The sequence below is a fragment of the Ictidomys tridecemlineatus genome, chromosome 3, assembly GCF_052094955.1.
Source record: "Ictidomys tridecemlineatus isolate mIctTri1 chromosome 3, mIctTri1.hap1, whole genome shotgun sequence".
In the NCBI taxonomy this organism is placed as follows: Eukaryota; Metazoa; Chordata; class Mammalia; order Rodentia; family Sciuridae; genus Ictidomys; species Ictidomys tridecemlineatus.
Window position 1 is genome coordinate 85905065 of NC_135479.1, and position 15990 is coordinate 85921054.

The window sequence follows — 15990 nt, forward strand, 5'->3', positions numbered from 1 at the left end:
GAGCCTCGTGACATCAGATTTTTAAGTCCCCACTGCCATGACAATTCGGAGTCACTTTGACCCGTGCTGACAGGTTCTAATTGGATTTCTTAACCATACATTCTTAGAGATTTTTTTTGTTTAGGAGGAATTACCCTTATCTCTAGGAGTTTCAGGATCTGGTCTGTAGACAGAGTCACCAAAGTCTCCCCCTTCAGGGGAGCTTGGGTTCCTCTTATGGACATTATTTGGGGCCTGCACTTCTCCTGCAGATAACAGGTAGTGTGCTGAGGAATGTGACAGATCCTGTCCACTTAAGTCAGGCAAGGCTGCAGGTAATTTGCTTCTTGGGAAAGAGTCAGCACAGTGGGCCCATTTTATGGAATTATTCCCTAAGCTTGTGTCCCCACCACTCACATCTGTCTGTCCCCTATCACTATGTCTTGTGGGATGTTTAATAACATCCTTGGCCTTTAGTCACAAGATCCCAGTGGCACCCCACAAAGATGCCTTCAGATTGCAAATTTGAGGGTAGGGGAGGAAAATTGCCCTAGCCGAAGAATAGCATGGCTGTCCCTGCATTGGGCCCCTGTTGCCTTCCTCTCCTTTGAGGTCACCTCTTGGGGTTCTCAGAGGTTCACACAGACATTGGCTCTCCGGCTAGCCCAGAGCTCATCTTGACTGGGTGGCCGACGAAATCTGTCCCAGCCCTGCCCAACGTCAAGGTGGGAGAAGATGTCTCTGTGGTTCAGTTAGGGGAATGGGTGGGGCTGCTCCTGAATTGTCTAGGGCATTGAAACAGGGCCACCCACAGCCCTGGGCTTCCTTATCATCGTGACTCACTGGGATGGAGGATCAGCCAAAGGTTTAAACAGTGAACAAGCCCTTCCTTGGCCACCTACAACTAGTCTAAAGTCCTCTCCCCTGTTCTCTGGCACCATCCAGCCCAACCAACTGAGTTTCTCACCCTCCCCAACCTTCTCCCTTTGTCTTGTGTCTCCTGAGATGGTTTATGCCAAAACCCAGCACGGTGCCTGGTACACAAGGGTCGGAGTCAGTTCTGCCATGTCTGGAGAGGATCCTTTCGGTTGAGCAGAGGCCTGCTGCTCCTCCCACCTCCCTAGGCCTCCCTTGTCCATCCCAAAGAACCAAGATCTGGCCACTCCTCCTTCTTCTGACCACTTTGGACATCTGCTCACCTGACCTCTCTCTTCTGAGCCGGGCAGCACAACACTTAATGTGGTTGGTTTCCTTGGTCCCTCCTGTCTTTTTGTCTAGTCCCCTAAAGGTCAGTATCCTCGTCCTCTTCTGGGTCTCCTCCCACAGCCCCTGCTGGCTGTGAGTTTCTCGAAGCTGGGGGAAGGTGTCATGAGTAGGCTTCAGAGCCGGATGGCCTGGTTTGACTTTGCCTATGTCACTGTCTTGTGGAGCAGTCTTGAATAGATGACGTGGCCTCTTTGTGCCTCAGTCTCCGCCTCTGTAAGATGGACACACTTGAGTACCCACCTCTCAGTGTGATGAACTGCAAAGGAGAGGTGGGGCCCAGAGGCTGCTTCAGCTCTACTGCTGCTTGAGCCAGAGGAGCTTTGGAAGTGAAAGGCCAGGGTGCAGCAGGTCCACGCCCCGCTGCTGGGGCCTTAAGATCAGTCCAGTGGGTTGAAGTGGAATGTGCTTTGCGGAGGCATCTGGTACGATCAGGATCATCTTTTCTCTGCCAACTCCATCATGCTCAATTTAATTCGTGAATCAGGGCATATTTTGGAGTTTCTTTCTGCTGGAGCTGACATCACATGGGTTGTGTAAACCAGAAGAAGAGTAACTGAGTGGACAGAAATGAGACAAGGGGTCTGAGTGGGCTGGCGATCTTAGGGCTCAAATCTGTGAGGCTCTAACTGGACATTGAGGGCAGCCAGGATCAGAGAGGGAAGGTGGAGGAGATAGCGCAGGGGAAGGAGGGGACAGTTGGACAAGACGGAGGGCAGACTCGTTAATGATTGGAGGGGAAGGTAAACGTGCTAGGACACCTCTAAGTGAGCTTGCTTCATTCACTAGCCTTAAAGAAGGGTGGCGAAGATCCAGGGCCAATTCTTGGAGGCCCCAAGAGCTGCCAAGGCCACAGAACAGCCAGGCCAGTGACATTGTGTGTTCAGTGCAGCAGAATGGCACAGGGGCGATCCTGGGTTGGGGTGAGGAGGGAGAAGGGAAAAGGGAGGAGAGGAGAAATCTAAAGGGTCCCAGGTGGGCTCCTGGCTGGAGAGGGCTCAGGGGAGCTCCAGGCCCCCACTCCGAGGATAGGGAGGAAATGTGCCTTTTCATTCTTTACTGATCTGTCGACTCTGCAGGACTCCTCAGAGCACAGGGGACAGATTCACAAAATAATGGCTTGCTTCTTGCCTTGTGAGGTTGGTCCTCTGCCCATATGGTTGACAGGCCAAGTAGTGGCTGCAAGGTGCCCGGTTTGGGAGGCTGCTTGGCTTCCCAAGAGCCGTGAGATTGGAGCAGAGATCCTTGGGACAGGCCCTGAGGCTCCTCTCAGGATGCTGGCTTGAAAGGTCCCAGCCTCATCCCACCCTTTCTACCAGACCTCCTACACCGGGACCCTCACTTGGTGCCTGGTGCTCCTGCCTCATGCTGAGGAAGAAGGCTGTCCTCATCTGCGGGTGCTGGCTCTGGCCCCTCATCCCGGCCTCGCTTCTCAATGGCTTAGCTTCTTTGAGAGGCTTGTGGAATCTCCTCCTGTATTCAAACACGTCTCTGCAATCTCATTCCAGGGAATGACCCCGCTCCCATCTCCCAGCTGTCACCATGCCACCTGTAAGGTTAATGTCTGAAAAGATGTGTGTGGCCCAACAGAGCTGTTTTCCTGTGTCCACTGTGTTGGGGAGCCAGAGGGCTGGCCAAGAGGCCACTGGAGCTGAGGGACACTGAGGCCCACTGAGGAGGCTCTTCTGTCACAGGTTCATGAATGTTCAAACATGCAAATACACACCAGGTCTGCAGGTCTCAGAATCTTAAACACGCTCTGGGGGGTGGCTTGGGGATTGATTTCTGTGTGGAAAATGGTTCTGCAGGGTGACGGCTGTCTTCCATCTGATCCTTCAGCCAACCACACAATGGCTCCTGTGGATCATGACTCACACTGCAATGCAAGGGAAGGGCTTCTTCCTCTCCCTCTTTGTCTCTCCCTTCCTTCTCTTTTTCCTTTTTTCTTCTTCTTCCTTACCTCTTTCCCTTCCTCCTCATCTCCCCCAAATCCTCTGTCTTTCTTGGAAAAAAATGAAGCCTATATAAACACAAAGAAAACACTATATTAGACTACCACAGATCCACTTCCAGCTTCAACGACCATCAGCCATAGCCAACCTAGTTTCACTAACATCCCACCTACCACACCCTAATCTTTAAAAACTACTTTGGAGCAAATACCAGACACCATGCCTTTGCAAGATGTATTTTTAAAAGATAAGGACTTATGTTTTTAAGTTTTTTTTTTTTTTAAAAAAGGTGAATTATTATCCTACAGTTCTGGAGGTTTGAAGTCTGAGTGAGATGGCCCCATGGACTAAAATGAAGGTGTTGGCAGAACCGCATCCCCCCTGGAGGCCCTAGGAGAGAGCTCCTCTCTTGCAGTTCCTGTTTCTGGATGTCATTCATAGTTCCTGGCTCACAGCCACATCAGTCTGACCATTGCTTCCTTCTTCACACCTCTTTCCCTGACTCTCTTGTTGGTTTTATAATTACATGGTGTGATTACATTGTGCCACACAGATAATCCGGGATAATCCTCCATCTACAGATCTCTAATTTAATCACATCCGCAAAGTCCCTTTTGCTATGAAAGGTAGAACTGTGTTAGCTTTCTGTCACTATAAGAAAATGCCTCAGATAATTAACTTATAAAGAGGAAAGGATTATTTTGGCTCTAGTATTGGAGGTGCCAGTCCAAGATAAGGCAGATGAACAGGTAGAGCCATCGCTCTCACCTCTGGTGGGCGTGCCAGATGGGTATGGCAGGGAGCACAAGGTGGAGCCAACTGCTCTCCTAGGCATCAGCACAGGGAACAGGGAAAGGTCTGGGGGTCTCACTCTCTCCTTCAAGGGCACATCCCTGTGACCTAAGGGCCCCCCATAGCCCATCTCCTAAAGGTTTCCCCACTTCCCCTAACCACTACCCTGAGGACCAAGCTTTTAACCTATGGTCCTTGGTGGGACACTTATTCAAATCATAGCAGTAATAAATTTATAGGTCTTCAGACAGCACATGAACATCTTTGGGAGGACCATTATTTTGCCTACCACATCAAAGAACAAGGCAAAGCTGGGCACAGTGGTGCACGACTGTAATCCCAGAGGCTCCGAGCCCGAGGCAGGAGGATCGAAAGTTCAAAGCCAGCATCAGCAATTTAGTGAGGCTCTCAGCAACTTAGCAAGACCCAGTCTCAAAAATTTAAAAAGGGCTCGGAATATAGCTCAGTGGTTAAATACCCTTGGGTTCAGTTCTTGGTACCAAAAATCAAACACACACACACAAAACCAATAAAAATCTCTTTCCATTAACAAACATATGTAGCTCAAAGTATAAGCCAGACTTTGATGTGATCCCCAAATTTTCTCTCCCTGAATTTACCACTGTTTGGGCTGAAAGCCTAAAGAAACCCATTTTACTATGTTGTACTCTTCCTGCATTATCCAGAAAACTGGGCTTTTGTTGTGTTTGATATTCTGGTTCTTATTCCTCCTGCATCACGGAGAGAGTGGGTGGTGTTGTGGACTGAGAATTCACACTTGACCCCTGTTTAGTGATCTGCTTCTGGCTGTCTGGCGTGGTTGGTATTCTAAGGTAGTTCTGCAGCACTTTTGTGGGTGCCTCTGAGATGACCTTGTTGAGAACAGGTAATTGCATAGTAGCAGGTGGATAATACATTCTCTTTGTCTGACTGCTTCTGAGAGGTACTCATTTTTTTTTGGAAATATAACCACAGTATCATTATTGGGAAACATATATTAATTCCCTAATAACAAATAGGGGAATTGAGCAAGGGGCTCAATTATCTCATTTGAATTCAAACACACTGGTGATGTTTCTTTCATACGTCACCAGTGGCTGCCATATCTCTTTTGTGTTATGGTTTTTCTTTCCATTATAAGATGTAATTATCATTATCTACCCACACCTCTCCTTTTTTAGATAAATGATAAGATACCATATCTTTTTATAAATTTAATAAAACATCCTGGAGACTATTCCTCAGCAATACACAGGGAGCTTGTCCCTTCCCTTTTAGAGCTTTGCGGTACACCCTGAGTGCCCAGGCCACAGGAAATTGAACCAGCACCCAACTGATGGACACACAGGTTGCTCCCAGTCTCTTGTTGTAACAAAATGTGATGGGATGGAAGGGAGAATCTTTATACTTTTGCTAGTGTATCTTTGGGATAGATTCCTTGAAGTGGGATTTCTGTGTCAAAGTGTAAAAACTGATGCACTTTGGCTGAATAATTTATTGCTGCATTTCTCACCACAGGATTTTATCACTTCACGGACCGACAACCAACAACATGTGAAAATATGTGTTTTTTACCAGTCATGCCATCAGATTATGTGCTCAAACTCTTGGACTTCTGCTAGGTGAAAAAGGTGATCTCGCAGTGTTTTGCATTTGCATTTGAGAATATGTAAGTTGAGAATGAGTAAGTAATGTGGAGAATGAGCAGTCTCAGTGAGTCACTTCCTGCTTCCCTCTGTGTATGCAGATGACCATCATAATGGGGTAGAACTGCAGAGCACAAGCCTAACTTCTGAGCTTATTTAGTCAATTCACTCACAGTCTTTATTCCTGGATGCTGTGTCATGTGAATGTCTGCTAACTGTAACTTGCCACCAGAAGTGCTGTAGCAGGCTCAGGGGTCCAAGGAGGCCAAGATCTCCCTGGATCTGACACGTGGGGAGGTGGCCCTGTGGGCAGCCATATCCATCTACCATGTTGGTAGGCTCCCTGTGAATCACGCCTGATTTGGGGGAGGAGAGTCATTTTTCCCAGGCCATCCTACAATCTCAGCCACAGGCTGGTGTGCTGGACTCTCCTGGGTTGCCGCGGATGGCTGGGGCACCGTGGAAAGGGTGATAGAGCAGGTGGGAGTCAGCAGGATCCTGTCCACAGTGAGGACAGCATGGTTCAGTGGGCAGACCCTGGCCACTTGATGAGTCAACTGCTGATGGTCACGGCAGCTTTGTGAAGGACAGATGACCTTCCCCTTTACCCCAGCCCACCTCCTCGGTCTAACATCCTTCTGCAGAGATACCTGAGTCTGGACCTTCCAATCCTGTGGCCCCATAAACATCTATCATGTTTAAAGGGAATGAAGAATGAATGGATACTGTAGCATCTGACAGTTTTTGTGGAGCAGGTGTTGATTGAGGGTGGGTGTGATGGGTGGGGGTGGCAGCCACCCACCTGAGTTCCAACACTGTGCCAGGTCATGGCTCATGTCCTGATGGCCTCCTCTGGGGTGAAGATCTCATGGAGCAGTGGGACCAGGAGGATTTTGAACAGTTATGGATGCCTAACAGGATGGTCACCAGAGCATGGGTGCAGCTGACAGCATCTCTCACGGTAGCAGAGCCGGCAGGAAATCAGGAGCAGTCCGCCTCTGAGTTTCAGTCTTATTTCAGCCTGTAAATGGCCATTTCATCCAGTGAGAGATAAGGTAGATGAAAGACTGCAGAGTGTCATGATTCCTAGCCTCACCGTGTCATGGCATTGATGTGGGAATGGTTTTTTTGGTCAGAAGCAATTACTGAAGGAATATTTAAGCATGGTGTCAAGGAAAATTAGGTTATTCTAGAGTCAGTGAAAGGTGAGAAAAGGGTCAATATAATTTATCTGCATTCTGGTGGCCAGCCAGCCTCTATCCCTTGAGACAGGCTGGTAAAAGAACTGAAATGGGAGGTGGGGCAGGCAATCTGAGAAGCTGGGCAACCAGGGGCAGCCATTGCCAAGCTCGTTTTAGATAAAAGGTAGGTATAGGCGGACTGTTGGTCCACATGGCTGATGGTTTTGTGCAGAGGTTGTGTGTGGAGGGACCAGTGTTTTCCAACATTTTGGAAGGATGGTACTGAGGATTGAACTCAGGGATACTTGGCCACTGAGCCACAACCCCAGCCCTATTTTGTATTTTATTTAGAGACAGGGTCTCAAAGAGTTGCTTAGCACCTCACCGTTGCTGAGGCTGGCTTTGAACTTGTGATCCTCCTGCCTCAACCTCCCCAGTCACTGAGATTACAGGCGTGCGCCAATGCACGCTATCAGTAGCATTTTGGTTTTTGACTACTTATTTTAAGCAGTCTTAAGTACTTGGTGTACTTGACCTTAGAGGGTTTGAAACACCAGAATATTTACACATTTTGGGATATTACTTTAATGATGCTCTTAGAATGTGTTTTTGGCCAGTCATAAATTTGTAAGAGATATGAATCATCTATATTCATAGCTTTCCCTGCCTCGTCCCTTTTAAGTAAGATCATCGTTTTGTATTTTTTTTTTTGTCCTACACCTTCTTGTTAATCTGATTAAGGGTGCAAGGTGACCCTGTAAGGCTGACGTGGTGGACACCCAAAGAGCAGGCAGCTTTCCTTGGAAGGAGAATAATAGGAAGGGCTGAAAGGGGACTGAAGACCTATCTTGGAAAGAGTTAAGGACATTGCAAAGTAATTCCTCTGACCACGGATGGGTTTTTGCTGATTAGAGAACCTGGGTAAGATAAGACCCTATTGCGTTTTCGTTTGCAGAAGAGAATGAAGTTTGGAGAGGTTTAACGACTTTGTTCCATGTCACCTGGGTGGAGCATTAGAGCTGGGCACTGAGTCTGCGCCTGGCTCTGTCTGATCTCAGAGCCCAAGGTCTTAACCGCCTATTGTCTCAGGAATGAGGCAAAGGTCCATGGGGATCCTGGCCTGCGGATCTGATAAATAAGCCTGGAGAAGGGAATCCCAGGGAGAAAATAAGTCTCCCAAGTCGTCATCAATATGGAAGAAGAACTTGACTCCCCATGGGACGTGAAAGCACAGAGCATATATTCTAAGGAGAAAAAAATCCATAAACAGTTAAAGATTAATGTACCTTAGCAAGGCTCCAGCCAGGTTTAACAAGAACAAATCCTGCCAGGGCAATGTTTTTACGTTCTTGGGGCAGAATTAGACAACCAAGAGATGAAAGGGAAACAGCTGGTCAGACATACAATGATTTCCAGGAAGCACGCAGGGGTCCTCCGAGGCCTTCACAGATCAGGGCTCACACTGACCTATGACTGGGGCCCGGCCTTGGAGTGGCGAACCAGGGTCACCTGTCTGGGCTCAGCCTGCAAGCCTCGGTCTCTGACCTGTCTCCATAGAAGCAGCAGAGGGCGAACACATCCTTTAGACGGGTCACAGAGACCATCTGGATGTTCAGAGAGCTAAGAAACAGGCCAGAAGTGCATTGACTCTAGTGCAGAGCACACATCCCAAACTGCATTGCAATTATGTTTAATAAGACCCTGTCACCTGTGACCTTCCTTCCCATTCTACATGCCCACTGTCCCTGCAGTGCAGTGAGCAGAGCTGGGTTTTGGACTCACACTGGTTTTGAAGCCTAGGCCCACTGTTCCTTGTGATTGTGCATAAGTCACTTAATGTCTCTGAGCCACCCCCAGTGGGGCAGTTTTGAAGCCCCTGGCACACCTATCCTCAATAGACTCTCGTTTCCTGGTCTTCCTTGTCACTGGGGCCCTCAGCCAGATCCCTCAACATGTTTTCCAGACCTACCTCAACTTCCCATCTTTGTCTTCTGAACCATGGTCCTTTTGCTCCTCTGGCCAAAACACTCTCTCTCTCTCCACCTTCTCCTCCACACATCAAGGTCCCCCTGTTCCAATTTCACCACTATTTTTTTCTCTGAATTCTGACAGCCCTGGGCTTTCACAATCATGGGACTTGCATTCTTAGGAGGCCATACATCTTTCTCGAGTGTGCATGTTCATATTTACTCCAGTCCTCTTATAAGGCTGTCAATAGCAGTGACTTTCTTAAATTCCTTCTCTGTTCCTCCTGGTCAAGAGCTGGACACATAGCAACATGAGTTCAATGGACATTCATTGAGGGAAGTGGGGGAAGATTCAAAGCTGCAGGTTTATGGGTACTCTCAGTAAACCCTTACTGAGCACTTTCCAGGTCCCTGGAACTTGGTAAGATGCTAAGGACACTGCTGTGAGTGAGACACCATCCTAAGGAAGTTGAAGTCCAGTGGGGGACAGAAATGTGACAAGTAGAAGGTTGTACATGTGCAGGTCAAGATGATGTCTGAGCACAGGAACAAAGCATTGAAGAATGATTAGGCCTTCGCCTGAGTGTGGAGTAAGTTCTAAGACAGACGAGTTCATGCAAAATCACAGGGTGTGGGAAAGCTGACATCTTTGGGAAATAGCCAAACATGGCTCAGAGTGGCCAACGGAGGGACAGTGGGAGGCAGGAGGGATGGAGTGTCCTGACACCCTGGGAGAGGATGCTGAAGAATTGGGGAGACAAATGTGGCCAGGCCCTGGAGAGCCTTACAAATGGTAACAAGCTACTTGGACTCTCTCTGCAGAAAATAGGAGAGACACTAGAAAGTTTCAGGCACAGAAATTTCTCTCAGAGAAAGATGGCGGACCCTCCAACCTTCATCTCCCATAGAAACATCACTTTGAACGGTAGTTATCCACATACTGAACTATCTTCATGAGAGCTAAGGAAACCAAGCGAGAAAACACTATTCAGCATAGTAATAAGACACAATGAAGTAAGCAAGAAGCAAGGAGTTGATAATGTTGCCCCTCCTCAACCCCTAAGCAAGGTAGTGTGGAGAGAGACACCTTGTACTGGGGTAAGGAGAGGGAATTAAGTCCAGGTCTTAGGCTGGAATTTCAGCACCAGGCAGAACCCCATAGCCCTGGCCTGAGGCCAATGCACATTGATTGAAACTCTGGACCTGCATTAGCAGGTAGCCAAGGTGTTTTCTGCACCACTACTCCTCCAATCCTCAGCCGCACAACATAATACAAGATTCCATCTTCTGGGGGTAGGACAGAGAAGAAGCACAGGACTTTGTCTTGGATCTCAGGACTGTGCTGGTGAAGCCTAACACTTGGCAGATCTCAAGGGCTCCTATCTCCTGGCCAGTGCCTATGGACAGACCTCTGGACCTACTTGGGCTCCAGGCAACCTGTGACCTCACTCGCATGGATTTCTACTCCAGCTAGAATCATCTGTGGCTAACTGCAGCAATATGTGTCCCATGCATAGCACAGCAGGAGGAAGCCATAGTAGCATGGGTCTTGGTCCTGTCCATATGCTGTTCTGGCCTTTGTAGGTTGTGGGCTCTGGGCATGATCCAGCAATGTGGCCTTGGTAGCCATGGGACTACTTATGCCATCACCCCAGACATCCATGTAGCATGACACAGACAGTAATTTTCCACATTGCAGAAGAGAGAGGTTGCATTAAGTCATTATATAGAAGCCTGGGGGTAGGCCCTCCACAGTGAGGTCTCAAGTCAGACAACATTCCACAGCACCTGACCACAGGTTGATGATTATGGATGAGGGATTTGGGCCCATTCTGGCCCCAAGTGGAGGTTTGCAGGGCTGGATAACCCTTTTAAGGGAGTCCCATAGTTCATTCTGAACAACATACCAATTTGGGACAAACTTGGGCTTGGGTTACCCTTTAGTGCTGAAATAGTGACAAAACATCAGCCATAGACTTGTGGCAAACCTGGACTTAGGGTTCCACCTAGTGCTAAAATTTCTAAAGTGACCAAAGACTCAGAGAAAATAAGCAGTATGCTTAGAATCTCTGCACAAGAAAGTTGAAATATGTAACTAGTTCAATGCACAGGTGACCTGGTACTCCAATACATATCAAGAACTTTCAGGGAACAAGGACCTCACTTGATAGACAAAACAAGGTACCAGAAACTGACAATATGGCATCTGATATGTATGGACTCAAATAATTCAAAATGTCTATTATAATGAAATTCGAAAGAGCTTCAAGAAAACACAAACAATTCAGTAGTCTATCGCAGAAACTTAACAGATTGAAGTAACTTTTTTTTCCAGCTGAAAAGCATACTAATTGAAATTTAAAACATGATAGCAGTTATTAATAGCAGAAGTGATCCAACAAAAGAAAGCCAGGCTTACTTGAAAATACACATATGAGAACAAAGAAAAAAGAATGAGGATGAGTGAAAAAAGGTCACAGGAATTTGGGGACAACATTAAAAGCACATATTTTGGTTATAGGGTGTAAGAGGGACGTGAGAATGATAAAGGGGTAGAAAGTTTATTTTAAGAGGTTGTAACAGGAAACTTCCCAAACCCAGAGAAAGATATAAATACCTGTGTGTTGAAAGGTCAAAAGTCATTAGTCAGATTCAACTCAACCAAGTGTATGTACCCAAGATTATAATTGAGCTCTCAAAGGTTAAAGGCAAAGAAGTTTCTCAAAGCAGCAAGAAACTAACTAACTAAATAAATAACACATGAAAGGGTGTCCTAATTCACCTGACAGCAGACTTCCTAGCAGAAACCTTACAGGCCAAGAGGGAGTGGGATGAAGTTTTCACAGTGCTGAAGAAATAAAACTGCTAACCAAGAATATTATATCTAGCAATGCTATTCTTTAGAAATAAAGGAGATATCAAGACATTCCCAGACAAAAGTTGAGAGAATTTATCACCAGCTGACCTGTCTTCCAAGAAATGCTGAAAGCAGTACTTCAAACTGAAAGATATGCTAATAAGCAAGAAGAAAAAATTGGAAGGTAGAAAATCCACCGGTGAAAGTAATTATGCAGATGGCAAAAGTGGTGTGGAAACCATTAATATCTGTGTATGAAAGACTAAATAAACCAAAATAATTAAAAATAATAACTACATGAATATATGAAGAGATAGACAGGCCATATAGGGAGACGTCAAATGGGACAAAAAAAAAATTCCAAATGTGAGGAAGGATGAAGTGCACAGTATAGTCTTTCATTAGTGTTTGTTGCTCTCTTTTTGTTTTTGTTCCTTTCTCTATATTTACAATAGAGTGTCAAGTTGCTGTTACTTAAATGTAGCTTGTTTGCTGTGCCCTCCCCTGACTCAGGCAATGGCAAGGCCCTATTGAGGTGGATGGCGCAAGGCGTCCATCCTCTGGAGGAGCGCAGTATGTTTCTGGGAATGGACTGGTTTGTTTTTGTATTCCTTTAATAAGTCTAGTTGTGACTTCTCATATAACCATTAAGTATGAAGGAAAAAACATGACTTTCCCAATTAATGCAACTACTTCTAAAGAATGGATCTGCTTGCTCTAAATGCAATGATTCAGCTGTGGAGTGTAAATTGTTAATGTCTAATGAAAAACTCCCTGTATTCCTGTCAAGGAAGTTTTAGAAAAATTAAATTAAAATCTAGAGAAGAAAAATTAATGTTAAGAAGACAGATTAGTGCTTAGTACTGGGCAACTTGTTCTTGTTCCTGTGCACAATGGTTTGTGCTCTTACTCTTGTTTGATTAAAATTAATAACAAGTTAACCACTTGTCGTAACCATGGCACCGGATCCAGTCAGTAAGTCAAGAAAGAATAGTCAAGATATTGGCCAATAGTTTGAGACATTTCTAACTATTATTAAAAGTTAACTAAGCAGAAACAGCTCAAAGCAAAATTCGAACTGAAAGTACAAATGCTTGCTTATGCATAAGCCAAGACACATTCTTCTATTCTAATTGTAGCTACGTAATATTTTGTTTCTTTGAATAATGATTCCTGTTTTGTAACCACAAAGTACTGTGAGCCTGCCAAAATGAAAAGTATATATGATCAACTTCACAAGTAAAGATTGGGATCAGCACCTTCACTTTGGTGTGTGTGTTGATTCTCTACCCCCCTTTCGCCGACTCCTCACCATCCGTTCGTCTCCTGAGACCCCCTGTTGGAGCTAGACTCCGACACTTGTTATAATCAAAGAGTTTTTTGTAAGGTTAATGGTAACCATAAAGAAAAAAATTCTAGTATATATATCAAAAATAATAATCAAGGGATCGAAACACGACACTAGAGAAAAATCACATAAGCACAAGGAAGACAGGGAGAAATAAAAGAAGGTGAATACAAGTAGAAAAAACAAACTGGCATAAGAACTTACTTACCAATGATTTCCTTAAATGTAAATGGATTAAATTCTCCAATTTAAAGTTGCAAGAGTGACCAAATGGATAAAAAACAAGTCCCAGCTATGGGCTGCCTTTAAGACACTCACTTCACCTCTAACAACACATGTAGACTGAAAGTGAAGGAAGGAATAAGATATTCCATGCAAATGGAATCCAAAAAAAGCAGTAGTAGCCATACCTACATCAAATGAAATAGGCTTTAAATCAAAAACAATAAAAACAGATTAGGAAGGTTGTTATATAATAATAAAGGGGTCAATACAGCAAGAGGAAATTATAATTGTACACATTGTGCACCCAATACTGGAGCACCCAAATATATTAAGCAAATATGAAAAGACCTAAAAGGAGGGAGATTAGGGGCTTTAATACCCCACCTTTAGCAATGGATCTTCCAGTCAGAAGCTAACTCAGAAACAATAGAGATAAACCATAGCTTAGGTCAAATCGATGTCCACAGAACATTCCATCCAACAGCTTCAGAATGTAACTTCTCAAAAGCACATGAAACATTGTCTAGGAGAGATCATATGGGGAGCTTCAAAACAAGTTTCAATAGATTTTTTTTTAAATTGAAATAATAATGAGCATGTTTTCTGACCACAAGGTAATAAAATAGAAATCAATAGGAAGAAGAACTTTGGAAATGATACAAATACTTGGAAATAAAACAACTTACTCATGAACAACCAATGTAACAAGGAAGGAATCAAGGAGGCAATTTAAAAGTTTCTTGAAATAAATGAAGGTGGAGGCACAAGATGCCCAAACCTGTGGGATACAGCAAAAACGGTACTGAGAGGGGGAGTTTGTACCTATGAAGGCAGACATCAAAACACCAACAGTGCGTGACCCCCAAAGGAACTAGAAACAATCACAAATCAAGCCAAAATTAGCAGGAGGAAAGAAATCATAAAGATTAGAGCAGAAATAAATAGACACTAAAACATACAAAAAGATCAACAAAACCAAGGGCTGATTTTTTTTTGGAAAGATAAACAAAATTGACTTAGCTAGACTAAGAAAAATAGAGAGAAGGCTCAAGTAAACGAAATTAGAGACAAAAAAAGAAGGCAAATTACAACTGGCCTACAGAGACTCATGAGAGATTTTCATAAATAACCATATGTCAGAAAATTTGACAACTTAAAAGAAATGGACAAATTCCTAGATATGAACACCTCGCCAAGACTGAATCATGAAGGAATGTAAAACCCAAACAGACAAAATAATAAGTAATGAGATGGAATTGGTAATATCACCCTTCAAAGAAAAGCCCCAGCACCAGATGGAATGGTTTGGATGTGACGTGTCCCCCCAAAGCTTGAGAAGGTTAGAGGAGAAATGATTGAGAGCTTTAACTCCATCAGTGAATTGATCCCCTGATGGTGACTGAAGGCAGGTGGGGCGTGGCTGGAGGAGGTGGGTCACTGGGGCCGTGTCTTTGGGGTATATATTTTGAATCTGGTGAGTGGAGTCTCTCTCTGCTTCTGATCATCATGTGAACCACTTCCCTCCACCACACTCTCCTGCCATGATGTTCAGCCTCACATCCAGCGGGGAGGAATGGAGCCGGCCGTCTATGGACTGAGACCTCTGAAACGGTGAGCCCCCAACTAAACTTTTCCTCCTGTAACATTGTTCTTGACAGGTCTTTTAGTCACATCAGTGAAAAAGCTGACGAAAACAACTTGTCTATTAATTCTACTGAACACTTAAAGAAGAACGAATATCCATTCTTTTTTATTTATTTCAAATAATTGAAGAGGAGGGAATTCTTCCAAACTCATTCTACAAGACCACCATTACCCTGACACCAAAAGTAGACCAGGGTACAATAACAGCAGAAAAGCTATAGCCAATAACACTGATAGATGAAAAAATCCTGAACAACATACTACTCACCAACCAAATCCAACGGCACATTAAGAATCTCATTCACTATGGTCAAGTGGGGTTCATCCCAGGGATGAAGGAAGGTTCAACATGTGGAAATCAATACCCGTGATCCACCACGGCAGCAGAATGAAGGGTAAAACCAGAATGATCATCTCAATAGATGCATAAGACAATTTGGTAAAATTCAACATTCCCCCTTGATGGAACTTTGAAAAAACCACATAGAAGGGATGTCCCTCAACACAACGGAGGCCACATAACAGGTACACAGCTAGCCACACAGTGACTGGGGGAACATCTGGAACAAGGTAAGGCTGATGACTTTCAACACCTTTACTCAATATAGTAATTTGGAAACGAAGGGCATTCAAATTGGAAAGGAGGAAGTGGAATTGTTACTGTTTGCAGATAACATGATCTTATGAATAGAAAACCCCCAAAGACTCCACAGAAAAAAACTACTAGAACTAACAATGAATTCAGTGAAATTTCAGAATACAAAATCAATTCAGAAAAATCAGCAGCACTTCCTATATGGCAAGAGCTAATTTTATGGAAAAGAATGAAGATAGTAACCCAATTTGTAACAGCCCCCCCCAAATGCCTAGGAATAAATTTAATGAAGGAGGATAAAGATCGCTACAATGAAAACTATAAAACTTTCATGAAGGAAATTGAAGAGGCCACAAAAAAGGTGAAAGACATCCTGTGTTTGTGAATCAAAAAATCAATATTGTTAAAATGTCCATATCACCCCAAAGGATGTACAGATTAGTGCAATCCTTATCAAAATGCCAGTGACATTCTTCACAGAACTAGAAAAAGACGAGTTTGTGTGGAACCGCAAAACTCTGAATAGCCAAGCATCTTCAGC

General features: G+C 44.6%; 1 protein-coding gene across 2 annotated transcripts in view; it reads right to left on the reverse strand.

The window, feature by feature from the left end:
- Nmnat3 (nicotinamide nucleotide adenylyltransferase 3) overlaps positions 1-15990 on the reverse strand; it is a 139976-nt gene that overhangs the window by 1602 nt on the left and 122384 nt on the right. Inside the window, exon 5 of one of the 2 annotated variants that reach the window (XM_078043414.1) lies at positions 6470-6653. The exons of the other annotated variant lie outside the window; for it this stretch is intronic. Coding sequence (XP_077899540.1) covers positions 6649-6653 — 5 coding nt within the window. The 3' untranslated portion in view covers positions 6470-6648. Of the gene's footprint in view, positions 1-6469; positions 6654-15990 lie in introns of those variants that run through there. 2 annotated transcript variants of the gene reach the window in all.